At 47.4% G+C, this 18,047-nt stretch overlaps 1 protein-coding gene across 1 annotated transcript; it reads left to right on the forward strand.

Moving 5' to 3' along the window:
- Positions 1 to 3,876: 3,876 nt before the first annotated feature.
- LOC127203637 (carcinoembryonic antigen-related cell adhesion molecule 3-like) lies at positions 3,877 to 9,743 on the forward strand. The gene is made up of 3 exons (XM_051162464.1): positions 3,877 to 3,931; positions 7,265 to 7,624; positions 9,460 to 9,743. Exons 1-3 carry the CDS (start codon positions 3,886 to 3,888, stop codon positions 9,741 to 9,743), a joined length of 690 nt encoding a protein of 229 aa, XP_051018421.1. The 5' UTR covers positions 3,877 to 3,885.
- The last annotated feature ends 8,304 nt before the right edge of the window (positions 9,744 to 18,047 follow it).

Here is an 18,047-nt window from a genome sequence, read left to right on the forward strand (position 1 = left end):
ACCAGGTTCTGGGGCACAGAAACCAGCATCTGAATACACAGTGCACAAGACTATCCCCTGTTGATAGACTATCTTGTGTATTGTATAGATGCATTGTCTGTCAGTTAAAAAAAAAAAAAAGCCTATGGGCCTATAGGATAGGTAGATTAGAAGTTGGGACATCTGGCAGGCAGAGAGGATTCTGGGATAGAGCCAGGCATAGAGAGATTTGTTCAGGAAGATGTGAGGAGGACAGACACATGGTACCTGAGCAGAGGTAACCAGCCACGTGGCAGACTATAAATGAGAAGAAATAGGCTATTTTAAGTTATGAGCTAGTCAGAGAGGAACTTAGCTATATGGCCTAAGTATTTGTAAATATATTTTGAGCCTCATGAATCTTTATTCTGGGAGCAAAAACTGTGCAACAATCCCCCAACAAGAAAATTGTTCTAGAGCCGGGTGTGGGTGTGCACGCACCTTTAATCCCAACACTTGGGAGGCAGAGACAGGAGGATCAATGTGAGTTCGAGGCCAGCCTGATCTACAAAGCAAGTCCAAGACAGACAAGGCTACACAGAGAAACCCTGTCTGGGAAAAACCAAACCCATAGAGAAACCTTGTCTCAAAAAACTAAAAAACGAAAAACAAAAAGGGTGGGGCACAGCTGGAGAGATGGCTCAGAGGTTAAGAGCACTGGCTGCTCTTCCAGAGGTCCTGAGTTTAATTCCCAGCTACCACATGGTGACTCACAACCATCTATAATGGGATCTGATGCCCTCTTCTGGCCTGCAGGTGTACATGCTGATAGAGCACTCATATACATAAAATAAATAAATCTTTTATTAAAAAACTAGAAAGAAAGAAAGAAAGAAAGAAAGAAAGAAAGAAAGAAAGAAAATTGTCCTAAGTGCTGCCATTTTGTTTTCAGGCTCCATTTAATCATAGGGGGAAACTCAGTTCAAGGTTCCAGGCCCTAGGGGAGCTGGAGACTTCACAATAGCTGAACAGCTGTTGTAAGGAAACAGTTGTCTGAGTCTGACCATTTCAGCAACAACTTCTCCACCTTGCTGGCAGGATCAAAGAAGTTCATGTTCCCAGGGCCAGGGACCAACTCCTATTAGTGGAAAAATCAATATCTTGGCATGGATGTTTGTGGTTTGGAAGCTTAAATATTAGTGATATTCTGGCTCAGGGTTGCATCTCAGCTCCTGAGTCCTGAGATCAATCAGTAGTGACTTGATGACAATAACATTTTGTCATCTGTGCTCACCTGGTGTTTGAGTTTAGTTAGATCTAAGTGGAGCCCATTAACAGGTGACCTTAGAGATTTCATAGGTCACGGCCACACAGCTAGTAAGAAGCATCTTTAATTTTTTTTTTTTTTTTGGTTTTTCGAGACAGGGTCTCTCTGTGTAGCCTTGGCCATCCTGGACTCACTTTGTAGACCAGGCTGGCCTCGAACTCACAGCGATCCTCTTGCCTCTGCCTCCCGAGTGCTGGGATTAAAGGCGTGCGCCACCACGCCCGGCTCAGAAGCATCTTTGATATTCAAGTACACTTGTTTTGGTTTTGATTTTTGTTTTTTGTGTTTTGAGAGAGAGTGTCTTTCTGTAGCCTTGGCTATCCTAGAACTAGCTCTATGGCCAGGCTGTCTTCGATCACAAAATCTACCTGCCTCTGCCTCCCACGTGCTGTGATTACAGGCATGCACTGCTGACCTGTATACACTTAGCTTTGTTTGCATATAGTCTCTGCACTTAGGAGGCTGAAGCAAGGGGATTCTTATGTTGGAAACCAGTGTAATAAGAATATATAACGACTTCCAAAGTTACCAGGCTCAACCAACAGTAAATAGTAAATGTGAATTAATATACGTGAATGAAAAATTAACTCAGTGGTAAAGCAAAGGGATATTGGGAATTAAATCTCTCCCTCTTAAAAAAAAAAAAGATTATTTATTTATTTGTTTATTTATTTATTATATGTATAATGTCCTGCCTGCATGTACTCCTGCATGCCAGAAGAGGGCACCACATCTCATTACAGATGGTTGTAAGCCACCATGTGGTTGCTAGGAATGGAACACTTAACCTCTGAGCCATCTCTCTAGTCCTTGGGCTTAAATCTCATGGCAGCCTAAAAATAAAGTTCTTGTCCACTCACTAACTGCTGTCTTTGCAGACTCTGTCTTTGGATGTGCATCATGCTGAGTCAGGTATCCCCTTCTAGTCTCCTACAGAGCCCTGGCCACACTGACAGGAAAGCCTGTCTCTTAGTTTTCTTGTGGCCTAAGGGCAGGGCCAGGACTCAGAGTCACCATCAATATCCCTATGATAGATCAGACACAAGAGAGGGTTTCAGGAAGTTCTGGGGGTTTTGTTTGGTTGGTTGGGGAGGTAAAAGTACCACATTTTCTGGCATATAAGATGAACCCCAACTTCAACTGTAACTTTTCCAGTTAAGGTATAGAGTTTGGAATGCACTTGAGGTATAAGACTGCCCCTCTTCCAACGCACACCCTGTGCAGCAGACTTGGGATTTGCAAACTCTATATTTTAACTGGGAAGGATAGAGGTAAACTTGGGGGTCATCTTATACACCAGAATACAGTATCTTTGGCCAGGCCATTCCTTCCTTGGCTACACATTCCAGTGCTTAATTTTAGGCCCCAAAGAAACTTAGGACCAAGGCTAGCTGTGGTGCCTATTTACATGCCAGGCCCCGGGGATCCAGGGACTGGTTCCTCTCAGCACTCCTCAGCCTCACCCCTACCCTAAACCTCTCCAGTCCCTGACCTCTGCTTCCCTTCCCCACCCTAACCTCACAGCTATATCCATCATACGCCCCTGGACAAGTCAATGTGCAGCTGACAGATCATCACACAGGAAGAAGTGGGGGCTGCCGGCTTGAACTTCCACCCAGAATTCCCAGTGTGACCCTGGAGGCTTGAATAGCTAGAAGTCACACCAACCAGAGCCTGAAGGACAGGTGAGACTTGAGGTCTAGATGTCAATCAGAGCGATGCACAAGCTGCAAAAAATAAAATAAAATAATAAAATAAAATAAAAGTTAAAAAAAAAAAAAAAAAGCTAAAATAAATAAAACCACAATAATTTTGCAGAGAGAGTTGGAATACTGGGGCATTTTCTCTCTCCTATGTCCCGGGTGGTGATAACAGTGGGTTTGGAGGAAAAGAGCTGCCCAAAGGCCCCAGACAGTCAGGGTTCACATCCTGACCAAGTACAAAAAGCTGATGCAGAGAAACGTGGATGTCACTCCAGAACTTCAGAGGTAGAGCGAGCAGCAAACGTTCAGGCTGTGGAGACCCAGGGCAATCAAAATGGTGGGATTAAAATGGGGTCTGTGAGGATGGAAGAAAAAGATGACATCTAGTCATGGCTTCTCTTAAGATCTGAGAACCTTCAACCTTTATTTATAAAGTAAGACTTTTTTGTATCTATTTAAAAAAATAAATCTTGGGGCTGGAGAGATGGTTCAGTGGTTAGAGCACTGACTGCTCTTCTAGAGGACCCGGGGTCAGCTCCCAGCCACCCACATGGCAGCTCACAGCTGTCTGTAACTCCAAGTCCTGACATCCTCACACAGATATACATGCAGGCTAAACGCCAATGCACATAAAATTAAACTAAATAAGTTATTTTTAAAAAATAATCTTAAATAATGGGTGTTTGAGACAGGTGTGGTGGGGGAGGAGATGGCAGGGAAGGGACTGTTCAGTCCACAGAAAAAGGAGGAGATGACACAGGACATGGCCTCAAGCAGGGACCCTTCCCACAGCCCATGTGACTCTGAGAGATGCCCCTGGGGCTAAGGACAGTAGAAATAAAAAAGGGAGGGACCAGCAGGGCTGACATCAGGACAGCACCCTTGGGAGCAGAGACCATGGAGCGCCCTTCTCTGCTTCTCTGCAAAGGGCTCCTGCTTGCAGGTGAGACAGACTGGTCCTGGAGTGCTGTGGGGCGGGCACTGTGACAGAAAGGGACCCTCAGCCTGAGGCAAGAGCACACAGGAGGGACAGGGGCTGCTCCCCTGGGTGCTCTCAGGGATCAGGGTGTGCTAAGAGGGAGGAAAAACCAGAACTTTCTCTATTTAAAGTGTGTCGCCACATGGCTGTGCCCTGGCTTCTGGGGTCCTGACAGGGGTGGCAACGGTAATGGGGGTGTGCTCCCCTCCATAGATCTGCCAGAGGCCCATACACAGAGGACGCAAATGTCCTGGTTCAGGTCCAGGCTCTTGTGTTTGTGCCTATCACGGGCTCTGGAATGGGCTGAGGACCTTGATGCTGAGCTGTGGGGTGAGCTTGGAGTTTCCAGGGAGGAGCTCACAGAGGGAGGGAGTGCAGGGGACAGTGCTGTGCTGGAGGAGACCCTGGTGGGCTGGGGCTTTGGAAACAGAAGTGGGGGGACAGACAGTGGAGGGGGAGGGATGATGGAGAAGGGCCTGGGACTCTCCAGGGAACCATGGAGCCTCCTCTATGTGAGGAGGAGAAGGGGGAGGAGGGGGAGGAGGAGGGGGAGGAGGGGGAGGGGGAGGAGGGGGAGGAGGGGGAGGAGGAGGGGGAGGAGGGGCTGACTTAGGGCAGAGAGGAAGTGTTGGACTAAGGAGGAGAGGGCGTCTTCCTGGGAAGTGAGGTGCCACACAGGACACAGAGACCGATCCTTGAGGCCCAGGATGCGTGCTAGAGAAGATGGGGGTGGTGGGCTTGGGAGGGGGAGAGGGGGCTATCACTGTGGGGAAGTGAGGAACCCAGGGGGAGGCATGGTGGAAGGATGCCTTTGGTGACCCAAGTGGGTGAGCAGGCAATGTGCCGTAGCTCACATGTTCTTAGTTGACTGTCACTCTCAGGAATCAGGACACCTAGGAAGGAGACAGCCTAGAAACTGGGGCAGGCTGTCCCCTCTTTGTACCGCTTCAGGGATCCTAGAATCTTCTGGAAGGACAGCCATATCCCTTGGAAATTTAACTTCTCCAGACACCCAAGGATCATGTGACAGACTCAATCCCAGTTCTCTGCCTGCTGCCATCTGTAAAAATGCCAGGGGACGCATGGTGGCGCATGCCTTAAAACCCAGCCCTCAGGAGGCAGAGGCAGGAGATCTCTGCGAGTTCGAGGCCAGCCTCGTCTACAAAATGAGTTCAGGCCAGCCGAGGCTACACAGAGAAACTCTGTCTTGAAACAAAACAAAACAAAACAAAACAAAACAAAAACAAAAAAGGGGGGCGGGCACAGGAAGGGTGATTAAGAGCACTGGCTGCTCTTCCAGAGGTCCTGAGTTCAATTCCTAGCAACCACATGGTGGCTCACAACCATCTACACTGAGATCTAATGCTTTTTCCCATTGTGCAGGTGTACATGCAGATAGAACACTCATATACATAAATTTAAAAAACATTTTTTTAAAAATGGCAGGGAAATGTGTTCTGATTACACCCTCACTCAAAATACATTCCAGCCTCTTTGCTTATACAGAGAGAAAAAGAGAGACAGAGAGAGGGAGGGAGGGAGGGAGGGAGGGAGAGAGGGAGGGAGGAAAAGAGGGAGGGAGGGAGAGACAGACAGACATACATACAAACAGACAGACAGAAACAGAGACAGGGAGGAGGGAGATGAAGATTCTCCCTTTGCCTTTGTTCCTTGTTCCTAGGTGGGTTGTAAGTTGCTGGGTCAGGGGCTCTTATCGGTATTTTTTGTTTTTGTTTTTTATTGTTGTTGTCGGGCTTTTTGTTTGTTAGTTTGGTTTTGGTTTTTCAAGACAGGGATTCTCTGTGTAGCCTTGGCTGTCCTGGACTCATTTTGTAGACCAGGCTGGCCTCAAACTCACAAAGATCCGCCTGCCTCTGCCTCCCTGAATACTGGGTTTAAAGGCGTGGACCACAACGCCTCACATTCCCCTCCCCCCATATTTTCAAATCAGGAGAGTGTTGTCCACGTGTCTGTGCAGCCTGTCGGACAGTGTTATAGATGAACCGTTCGAGTCTGGATTAAGGAGGGAACCATGGATAGATATCTGAGCATCAGGATTTTAGAGGGTCTGTCGGGAGCTGCATGGAGAGTTTTGATGATCTCTGTTCCATGGCTCGGTACATCCCGTCTGATTTCGGAAGCAGTGGTCCCTGGCTTCTTTGCTCCTCTGACTAGGACCAAGTGGTTCATGCACAGCTACAAGCTTCCTCCGGAACAGTGGTTCTCAACCTGTGGGTCGTGACTCCTACCATAAGGGTCTCATTTCAGATATCCTGCGTATCAGATGTTTGTATTATGATTCATAACAGTAGCAGAAATTACAGAGTTATGAAGTAGCAACGAAGATAATTTTATGTGTAAGAGTCACCACCACACGAGGAGCTCTATTAAAAGTTTGCAGCGTCTTGAATTTTTAAAAAAATATTTTTAAAAAGGCCAGAAGAGGGCGTCAGATCTCATTATAGATGGTCATGAGCCACCACGTGGTTGCTAGGAGTTGAACTCGGGGCCTCTGGAAGAGCAGCCAGTGCTCTTAACCTCTGAAACATCTCTCCTGCCCCGCAGCATTTTGAATTTTAATCAGGCTTTCTGAAATTTCATCACAATGATATACAGACACACAGAAACACCGACACACACACACACACACACACACACACACACACACACACACACACATACACACGCCCCAAATAAATGATGAAAAATAAGCCAAACTGTCATCAGCCCTAAAACTGAATATTCTGTGAGTGAGCCTCCGGACACCCTGAGTCCTGCAGATTCATTTATCCATCCATCCATCCATCCATCCATCCATTCATTCATTCATTCTTCCACAGAAGCCTGAGGCTTTCCCAGGCACATGGCCTTCCCCAAAACCCTTTCCCTGGCCCCTGCCTTCACAAACCCATAGTCCTCACCCACCGGAAAACAGGACATCAAAAATTTCTAGACAGTGTCCCTAGGGGTTGCCTGCAAACAGAGAACACAGCGACAACATTAGGTAGTGATGACCCAGGGTCTCTGGAGGAGGAAGTCAGGGAAGACATCCCAGCTCCAAACAGACTCTTGAGCGTGAACACAGACCTAAGGACGATGGGCAGGGAGCCATGCAGCCACGTGAGGAGAGAGTTCAGTGCAAAGGACGCAGCAGCCCTCGTTGGGGGATTGGGGAAAGAAGTTCACCCTGCACCCTCACCCCGACACCTAGGCTGAGAGATGCAACACACCCGCCGCTCAGGACTTGGGGGCTCATCTTTCCAGCACGCAGTAAGGCCTTTCTCCGTTTCTTCCTAGCCTCCCTCTTAGCCTGCGGAAATGCACCCACCGCCGCCGAGCTCACTATCGAATTGGTGCCGCCCATGGTGGCCGAAGGTGGGAACTCCGTGCTCTTTGTGCATAAGATGCCACTGAACACCCAGGCATTTTACTGGTACAAACAGAAGGATCCCACGAAGAGCTACGAAGTCGCGCGCTACTTAACACCCACGAACGCATCCTCGAAGATGCCGCAGCACAGCGGCAGGAAAACGGTTTTCTACAGTGGATCCCTGCTCATCAAAAACGTCACCCAGGCTGACAGCGGGCTCTACACTTTACTAACGTTTAACACAGAAATGGAAAGCGAATTAACACACGTGCATCTGGATGTACAAAGTAAGTGACCTCTGGGTGCTGCTGGGGTGCGAGTGTGTGTGGCTTTCTATTTTACACATATAGGACCATCAGGCGTCGACGACGCCCGACGACTTCTGTATGTGGCTCCTCCATGGCGTCTTGGTCATTTAGTGCAGGGCACACACTTCCAGAGAGGAGGGTGCACGCTAGGTAGTTCAGCCTGGGTGTTGGGGGTTGTTGTTTTTGTTTGTTTTGTTTTGTTTGTTTGTTTTTTGAGAGAGGGTCTCTCTGTCTCAAAGTACCACACAGGCACCAGACAGCCTTGGCGGTCCTGGACTCGCTTTGTAGACCAGGTTGGCCTCAAACTCACAGCGATCTACCTGCCTCTGCTTCCCGAGTGCTGGGATTAAAGGCGTGCGCCACCGCGCCTGGCTCGTGTTGGCCCTGAGAAGGACTCTTGGGATTCCCGGCAGGGTCGGACTGAGGAAACCGTGGGGTCCTCACAAGAAAGTTCTGACTCCAGATCTCTGTACCAGCATCTAGCCTAAGGAACTCAGGGGACCCAGGGGATCCAGGGGTACCCAGGGGACTTTCCCTCCAGGGCCCAACCAGTGAGAGAGGATCAGGAACAAGACTTTATTGGTTGTTTGTCTTAAACCAGCTTGTGCTGTCTGGAGGGCCACAGTCAGGCGAGATGACGTCACCTGGGCAAACCCCACCCCCCCCCCCCACCCCGACCCCCCGCCCAGTCTCAGCAGGGAAAGCACAGGTGGGCAGGTGCCTCACACGTGCTGTGAGGCAACTGTTCTGAGGGATTCATGAGGACACAGGTCCTCCTGGCAACTACTTGTCCTCAGGGATCCAGCCCTGTCAGCTAACTTGCCCCACCCTCCCACCCTCCCACCCCCGCCCTCCCCTCCCCCTGTGTCTGTAGAGCAACAGACTGACATTTGGAGCAGCTCCCATCTCTCCCAAGCAGGTCTTTCTTTATATTTAAGGTCGCCTTACAGATGTGGCAATGGTCATTCATCATGTGCCATTATTATCATTATTATTGTTATTATTGTTATTATTATTATTATTATTATTATTATTATTATTATCGCTGTTGTTTGGGTTTTAGTTTTTTAGTTCTTTCTTCCTTTTTTTAAAGATTAATTTATTTAGGTGTACCATGCTTTGCCTATATTACATGTACACCTGCAGGCCAGAAGAGGGCTCCAGATCTCTTTATAGATGGTTGTGAGCCACCATGTGGTTGCTGGGAATTGAACTCAGGACCTTTGGAAGAGCAGCCAATGCTCTTAACTTCTGAGCCATCTCTCTAGCCTTCTTTTTTTTTTTTTGGTTCTTGGAGACAAGAGTTTCTCTGTATAGCCTGGACTCACTTTGTAGACCAGGCTGGTCTCGAACTTACAAAGATTCTCTGCCTCTGCCTCCTGAATGCTGGGATTAAAGGCGTGCGCCACCACACCCAGCTAGTTTTTTCTTTTTTTGGGAGGGGAGAGGTTTAGTTTTTCAAGACAAGGTTTCTCTGTGTAACCCTGCCTGTCCTAGAACTCGCTCTGTGGACCAGGCTGGAGTCAAATCCACAGAGATCCCCTTGCCTCTGCCTCCAGGGTGCTGGGATAAAAGGTGTGAGCCACCACTGCCCAGCCAAGTGCGGTATTATATGGAAACAGAGACACAGGAAACACAGTGGCTGAATCAGGGAGACACAGAAGGAAGGTGGCAGTGCTGAAGCAGTACCAATCTGCCTCAGGCCCAACTTCTCCACCCTGGAGGCCTTACTGGGTATCCGTGGGCCAGAGAAGGCTTGCTGGGATCTGAAGATGAGCCACTATCATTTGGTCCCCTCTTCTGTCCCTTCACAGAGCCGGTGGCACAGCCCACCCTCCAAGCAGACCATACCACAGTAACGGAAGATAGTTCCGTGGCCCTCACGTGCCTCTCAGGAGACCCTGGACTCTCCATCCGCTGGCTCTTCAATCACCAGAGCCTGTATTTCAACGACAGGATGACGCTGTCCCAGAAAAACAGCAGACTCAGCATAAATCCAGCCAGGAGGGAAGATGCTGGGGAGTATCAGTGTGAGGTCTCCAATGGGTACAGTTCTAAGCAGAGTGTCCCGGTCCAAGTGTCTGTGACCAGTGAGTGACCTATCCTGTCTTCACGCACCGTGGTGGGGGCGAAGGGAGTTTCTTTGTCAATGATATGAAAAATGGAAAAAGGTGCTAGGAAGAAAAATCACTAGTGAAGATACCAAGCCAGCTAGCATGATGGCACAGACCTGCAATCCCAGGAGAAAACGTGGGTCAGGAGGTACGTGGGTTTGAACCAGCTAGGCCTACAAAGAAAGACCCAGTCTCAACACACACACACACACACACACACACACACACACACACACACACATTAATATAGTAAGCAAAACTGCAAAATGATTATAGTTAAGGTTCTGAGTCAAATATGACCAAGCCTCTAAGTCCATGGTGAACTGATTTCAGGAACCTCCCAAATCTCTAGATGTTCTGAGTCCCCTGTTAAAAACGGTGCAGCATTTGCATAGAGACAAATGCACCCTCTCTCACGCTCAGATCACTTCTGATGTTACCTGACACCAGTCATCTGTGTCAAGTGAAGACAGTGACAGAGAAGGGCCTGCCTGTGTTTCGCTAGGGACATGATTTGTTTCTGAATAGTTTGGATTCACAGTTTGCTCCCTCCACGGATGTAAAATCCGTGGCGTAAAGACCCAACTGGACTGTTTCTATCCTGAGCCTGGCATTTGCAGTGTGGCCTTGCATGTGTGTCTGTCTGTTAACAAGAAATTTGGTGTGTGCGAAATATACATATGTATTTATGTATATGAACATGTATATAGTAAAATGGTTTCCTATTTTAGCCACATTGCAGTGTGTGATTCATTGGCATAAAGCGTCTTGACATTATTGCATAAACATCCCCAGTCAGTTTCCAAACAATTGCTAAGCATGGTCCACTTTTTAAAATATTGATTATTTGGAGCCGGGCGTGGCGGCGCACGCCTTTAATCCTAGCACCCGGGAGGCAGAGGCAGGCGGATCACTGTGAGTTCAAGGCCAGCCTGGTCTACAAAGTGAGTCCAGGATGGTCAAGGCTACACAGAGAAACCCTGTCTCGAAAAACCAAGAAAAAAAATTGATTATTTATTATGTATACAGTGCTCTGCCTGCATGTACACCTGCAGGCCAGAAGATGGCATCAGATCACATTATGGATAATTGTGAGCCACCATGTGGTTGCTGGGAATTGAACTCAGGGCCTCTAGAAGAGCAGCCAGCACTCTTAACTCCTGAGCCATCTCTCCAGCCCCTGTCTATTTGATTTTTAGCCTTAAATTGATCTGCAGCTGGGTATGGTAGTGCACGCCTTTAATCCCAGCACTCGGGAGGCGGAGGCAGGCGGATCTCTGTGAGTTTGAGGCCAGATGGGTGTACAAAGTGAGTCCAGGACAGCCAGGGCTGTTACACAGAGAAACTCTGTCTCAAACAAAACAAAACAAAACAAAAATCACCTGTAACTCCCTAGAGACTCCTATAGACTAAGCGTACGTACATGTCTACAGACTCAGATGGTATCCTTCCACCCCTGGGAACAGCTTTGCTAAGAAGAGGACAGCTGAAGGCCAGGATAAAGAGCATGAGAGCCTGGACCAGTGCGAGGCTTCCATACGGGTTGGGTGGTGGCCCGGGCAAAGCTGCCCTGCCCCATCCACAGCACCATCCTCTGTCAGCTCAGGACATAGTGACTGCAGAGTGCTGCTTGGGACATCCAAGGCACAGCTACAGGCTCCAAGACACCTCAGGTGGTGGGAGGGGGGAGTGAGCACCCATCACCTTGCCGTGTGACCCACGAGGAGTAACTCACCATCCCTGCTGACGACGGGGTTCCAATGTGCTGCCCCCTTGTGCAGTCAGCCTGTGCAGTCAAGTCTTATCTCCCTGTGCTTCCACACCCCGTAGCAAGGCTAGCATGCATTTATTTACTCTAGTAGGGTCTGTGTCCCATTCAGGGGAAGGGGTGCTGTTAAACTCAGGGATACCCTCCCATGCAAGTGCAAAAGCCACCTTGGACTGTGCCTATACTGTAAAACTCAAGCATTCAGTTCTTCGAATCCAGTTTCCCTCAAGACACTCAGCCAAAGTTACAACAAGAAAGTCTAATGACAGTGCGTCCTTTTAGGTGGCCAGGTCATGTCGCATCCCTGTCAGAGTTCACCTTGTAGGCTCCCTAGGAGGAAACTGAATGAGCCCCTAACACAACCACAAGTGTGACTGTCTATAGCTGGCTAACTATAACTTGCATGCTAAATAGTTTATAATAGCAGTCTTCACAAGATTGGAACTTTATATTGCTTTGTCTTTCTTTCTTTTGTTGTTGTTTGTCTGTTTGTTTGTTTTTTGTCTTTTGTTTTTTTCAAGACAAGGTTTCTCTGTGTAGCCTTGGCTGTCCTGGACTCACTTTGTAGACCAGGCTGGCCTCGAACTCACAGCGATCCTCCTGCCTCTGCCTCCTGAGGGCTGGGATTACAGACGTGCGCCACGGCGTCCGGCCCCCTCCTTTTTTCTTTTAATCCCTTTTGCCCCCTTTTCCTCCATAACACTAGGTAGGAGAGAAAGAAGGATAGAGAGAAACAGATCCCTGAATCTAACCTCCTTTACTTTGCTTCCTCCTTAGCCAAGAGCTATAACAATGTGTAACCAACCCCAACCCCACTAAATGACAATAAACACCCCCAGCCACCAAACAACCAAAAACCACCTACCCCACCTCTCAGGAATGAGGGCATTATGTTTTTAAACCACCACCACCACCCCACCACCCCGCCATAATCATTGCAAACTCTTTGCTGATCCTCATTGATTACCCATGCTGAGGTAATTTCAGCATTAGTATCAGGCACTACAATCTCTGCTGGGTCTGTTCCCGCTACTTGATGAAGTCTTTTTATTTTTTTTAAACTAATTTGATGATGATGATGATGATGATGATGATGATGATGATGGTGATGATTATTTTGGGCTTTTTTCGAGACAGGGTTTCTCTGTGTAGCCTTGGCCATCCTGGATTCACTTTGTAGACCAGGCTGGCCTCGAACTCACAGCGATCCGCCTGCCTCTGCCTCCCAAGTGCTGGGATTAAAGGCGTGCGCAGCCACCACCGCCCGGCTTGTTTATTATTTATACAGTATTTTGCCTAGGTGTATGCCTAGACACCAGAAGAGGCCACCAGATCTCACTATAGATGGTTGTGAGGCACCATGTGGTTGCTGGGAATTGAACTCAGGACCTCTGGAAGAGTAGTCAGTACTCTTAACCTCTGAGCCATCTCTCCAGCACCAATTGATGAAGTCCTATTCTCTCTTTAACAGTCAAATCTCTCCTCATAAGAATTCCTGTGGGAGAATGAGGAGAAGGCAAAGTAACTAAAATGCAACCAAGCTTTGGATCCAAGCGGTCCACATGTGCATCCTGTAATCTCCTTTCTACCAGAGCCAATTCATTATCAGCTCAGCTGATAATATTTCTGGGTTAGTTAAGTGCTTACCACATTGTAAAGTTTGGAATAAATTGCCTAGCTCTTGAGTAATTAATCCAATTGTGGACCGCGGCCAATTAATATCTCCCAGTAATTTCCGAAAATTATTAAGAATTTGTAATTGGTCTCTTCTGATCTTTACCTTTTGTGGAAGAATTCTGTGTGACACTATTGTGTTTCCTGGGTAAATGGTAGAATATCCTTTTTGTGTTTTCACCCAATAATGCAAATTTTTCTTTATTTCGTCAAACTTTTTTTCTCTAAGCCATTGGTATTTGAATCGCTCAGCAAGATATATTCCATATAATGAGTGACTAATACCTTTGGAAATTTAAATACCAGACAGGCATGCTGGCACACACATTTAATCCCAACACTCAAGAGGCAGAGACAGGTGGATCTCTGTGAGTTTGAGGCCAACCTGGTCTACAAAGAGAGTTCCAGGACAGCCAGGGCTACACAGAGAAACCCTATCTTGAGAAACAAAAACAAACAAACTAATAAACAAAAATCTGGGCATGGTGGCGTGTGCCTGCAATTCCAGCACTCTGGGAAACAGAGGCAGGTGGATCTCTGTGAGTTTCAAGCCAGCCTGGTCTACAAAGTGAGTCTAGGACAGCCAGGGCTACACAGAGAAACCCAGTCTTAAAAAAAAAAAAAAAAAAAAAAAAAGGCTCAGAGGTTAAGAACACTGACTGCTCTTCCAGAGTTCAATTCCCAGCAACCACATGGTGGCTCACAAGCATCTATAATGAGATCTGGTGCCCTCTTCTGGCCTGCAGTTATGACCCGGCCTGCAGGCCAGTCAGCAGGAGTACCTGGAGGGGGCAGTGGGAATGGATGGGACAAGAGGCGCGAGAAATGAAGACAAGACGGGATTCCGATCAAGTCTCCGTTTGTTGTGCGGCAGAGCAGCCGTACACACAGTCAGCAGAAGGAGGGGCGGGAGGCAGGGGGGAGCGAGGGAAGCAGGTGTTCCGGTTCCGCAAAAACACTGGGTACATCCAAACAGGATATAGGGAAAAGACACCAGATGTGACCAGTGGAAAGGTACGCTCAGTACAAACTCTGAGAGTGTGGCCTTAAGCGATCTTGTGAAAGGCAGCATGCCCGAGCGAGCAGGGCTCCCTACACAATTATACATGCAGGCAAAACACTGTACACATAACAATAAATAAATCTATTTTTAAAATTTGTATTTATTTATTTTTGTTTTTTTTTTCGAGACAGGGTTTCTCTGTGTAGCCCATGCTGTCCTAGACTTGCTTTGGAGACCAAGCTGGCCTCCAACTCACAGGAATCCCCCTGCCTCTGCCTCCCTGTATTGTTTTTCTTCAGTGTCTACACATGCACACACACACACACACACACACACACACACACGTTCTAGTGTCTGTGCATGCCTATAAAATAATTCTACCTCTTTTTCTTTTTTGAAAAAAAAAAAAAGATGTATTTATTATGTATACAGTATTCTGCCTGCATGTACACCTGCAGGCCAGAAGAGGTGTTGGGAGCCAAGAGACCCCTGGCTGAGCCGGACTCCAGCTGGCCGCAAGCCTACTGTTGAAAGAACTTATCAAACATCCTGCTTGGCCCTGAGAAAAGAAGCATTCAGTGTACCTTGACTTCTGAGAAACCACAGACATTCTGCCTGGCCCTGAGAAAAGGAACATTCAGCGTACCGGGACTTCTGAGAGAAGCCACCTATTTCCTCCCCCTCCCCACACATTACCCCGGGGTTCTTACCCCAGAAGATTCTGTACTTTCCCACTGCACTCCTTCCTACCCCCGCCCTCCCCGAACCATGCTATAAATTCAAACACCCGCTTTCAGTAAACGACTCTTGACAAGTTATACTTCCTTGAGTCGTGTCTCTCTCTCGCCCGTTCTTCATTCACAGGTCGCGACCCCCTTCAACCCCCCGAATAACTGGACCCGCGGGACGGGTCAAAGAGGGCACCAGATCACATTATAGATGGTTGGAAGCCACCGCGTGGTTGCAGGGAAGAGCAGACAGTGCTCCCAGGAAGCAAGGTTCAGCAATACTTAACATCCCTTCGATTAAAAATAAATAAATAAATAAATTGTTCTCACCAGCCCCAGGTGAGAACGGGGCTTGAATCTGGTGGACGTAAGAAGAATCAAATGCGGGACACCTTTTAGTGTCCTTTTACACAAGAAGCACGGGGAGAAAACACATCTCTGTACGGCTCGACCTACTCTGACAGCCTGTGTCCCTCACAGGCTTTGCTTATACACACAATCATTTCCCCAGAGACTTTAGGGATTGATTACACAGAGTTTCAGGATACAGTCCTTTCTAAAAACCTTCCTTGATTACATAAGTATATTGGAATTAAAAAAAACAAAAACCAAGTGAGCAAACAGCAAATTTCAAGAAAGCTAAACATTAACGTCAGGGTAAAATCAGTTCTCTTTTTAACTAACCCAGTGTCTTTTTCCTTAAGTTCCATGTCATATAGCCTTGTGGTTACAGAAATGCTAAAGAGGATGGTTCTATTCAAGTTTGGTTCTGTCTAAGTTTGGCACAAGCTAATAGGTCAGAAATTATTTCCTACTGTGTACTATGTCAAACTTTCTACAGAAGCCAAATCTCTCAGGCCCTGGTTCAATTCTTTCTTTTCTTCTTTTATTTTATTTTTTATATTTGGCATAGGACTGCCATCCTTTCTTTTAATTTTTTTTTTTTTTTTTTTTTTTGGTTTTTCGAGACAGGGTTTCTCTGTGTAGCCTTGGCCATCCTGGACTCACTTTGTAGACCAGGCTGGCCTCGAACTCACAGCAATCCGCCTGCCTCTGCCTTCCGAGTGCTGGGATTAAAGGCGTGCGCCACCACGCCCGGCTGTCTTTCCTTTAATTCTTAAAATACAGTGCCGCCTTTCTAGTGGCACACAAACATGTTTACGCAAAGGCAGTCTGTTCTTTGTTTTTCTACAATATCAGAAAAGTCCTGATCTGGCCTGGAGAGATGGCTCAGCGGTTCAGAACATTAACTGCTCTTCCAGAGGTCCTGAGTTCAATTCCCACCAACCACAGGACGGCTCACAACCATTTACAATGTATACATGCATAGAGAACACTTGTATATCTCAAATAGACAAATAGATCTTTAAGAATATGGGCCAATGAGCCGGGCATGGTGGTGCACGCCTTTAATCCCAGCACTCAGGAGGCAGAGGCAGGCGGATCGCTGTGAGTTCGAGGCCAGCCTGGTCTACAGAGTTAATCCAGGACAGCCAAGGCTACACAGAGAAACTCTGTCTCAAAGAAACAAACAAAAGGAAGTAAGGATTAAGGCAAGAGGTACAAACAAGAGCCAGGGGAGTACATATATGGACAACATGACTGGCTCTGCACCGGGGCCTCTTAGAATGATAACGCTAGGATTTCTATTGGGACCAAGCATCTTAAACACCCTGTCCAGGTTCACCAGAACTAGAATGAAAGTGGTAAAACTGCAGACCATATGCCAGGAGTGCCAGCCCGGTTTTTTTTCAGCCTAGAGACACAAGGTATTATGAAGGTAAAGAGAGCATGAGGTAGAATAAGGTGGGAAAGACCAATTACTAGACAGTGATAATTGGTTTAGTGGGGTTTTTTGTTTTGTTTTGTTGTGTTTTGTTTTGTTTGGTTTGGTTTTTGAGACAGGGTCTCTCTGTGTAGCCTTGACTGTCCTGGACTCACTTTGTAGACCAGGCTGGCCTCGAACTCACAGAGATCTGCCTGCCTCTGCCTCCCAAGTGCTGGGATTAAAGGCGTGCACCACCACCGCCCCTGGCTTAGTGGTTTGCTTAAGGAACTGTTTGTACTGCTTACTTGACAAACTTGCCGCCTGGAGAAAGCTGAAACCATGGGTTTTTGCTGTCCTGCCACTGAAGCCACAAAGCCTTCTGTAAAACCTGCTTGCTTGCCCCACCTTGTGGCTTTAGAGTATAAGAGGAGAGTGCAAACTGGTTGGGGCTTGAAGCCCTTTCAGGAACAACGCTGGCTTCGGGCCACCAGTGATGTCACTTCTCTTCCACTCTCATTGGGGTCGGAAGTGCTTATTCCAGAAAGAACCCCGCAGAAAAGAAAATTTTTCTTCTTTACTTTTCTCTTTACAGCTTTTACAAATTGTCACTGTGGCCGGGCGTGGTGGCGCCTGCCTTTAATCCCAGCACTAGGGAGGCAGAGGCAGGTGGATCTCTGTGAGTTCGAGGCCAGCCTGGTCTACAAAGGGAGTTCAGGACAGCCAAGGCTACACAAGAAACCCTGTCTTGAAAAATCAAAACAAACAAAAAAAATTGCCATTGGGTATATGAGCGTGTGTGTGAGCGTGTGTGTGTGTGTGTGTGTGTGTGTGTGAGAGAGAGAGAGAGAGTGTGTGTGAGCGTGTGCATGTATGTGTGTGTGTGTGTGTGTAAGTCAGAGGACACCTGGAGGGAGTTGGTTCTCTCCTTCCTCCTTATGAGTTCTGGAGATTAGATTCAGGTCATCAGGCAGCAGATGTCTTTATCCACTGACCCCATCTCCCTGGCCCTGTTTTTAGATTTTGGAGACAAAGTCTGAGTCTAGAGTCCAGGGTAGCCAGAGAGTCACCATATAACTCAGGATAGCCTCAAACTGATACACTGCATTGAAATTACAGACTCACACCACTGTGTCTGGCTGGATTCTTATCTTTATTATATATATTATATGTGTGTATACATATAAACATATATATCCCTACCTTAAGCTATATTTTAAATAGAGCACAGAATCAGCATAGAAAGACAGATACATATTTAGATCGATGGTGTAATTTCTTATTTAAAACTACTATTTCTGAGCCGGGCGTGGTGGCGCATGCCTTTAATCCCAGCACTCGGGAGGCAGA

The sequence above is a fragment of the Acomys russatus genome, chromosome 19 (genome assembly GCF_903995435.1).
Source record: "Acomys russatus chromosome 19, mAcoRus1.1, whole genome shotgun sequence".
Classification (NCBI taxonomy): Eukaryota; Metazoa; Chordata; class Mammalia; order Rodentia; family Muridae; genus Acomys; species Acomys russatus.

Bases quoted from the DNA above. Each gene is read 5' to 3' on its own strand.
- LOC127203637 (XM_051162464.1), top strand. From the start codon at position 3,886: ATGGAGCGCCCTTCTCTGCTTCTCTGCAAAGGGCTCCTGCTTGCAG. The intron at 3,932-7,264 runs GTGAGACAGACT...GTTTCTTCCTAG, and splicing joins CAAAGGGCTCCTGCTTGCAG to CCTCCCTCTTAGCCTGCGGA. The intron at 7,625-9,459 runs GTAAGTGACCTC...GTCCCTTCACAG, and splicing joins CGTGCATCTGGATGTACAAA to AGCCGGTGGCACAGCCCACC.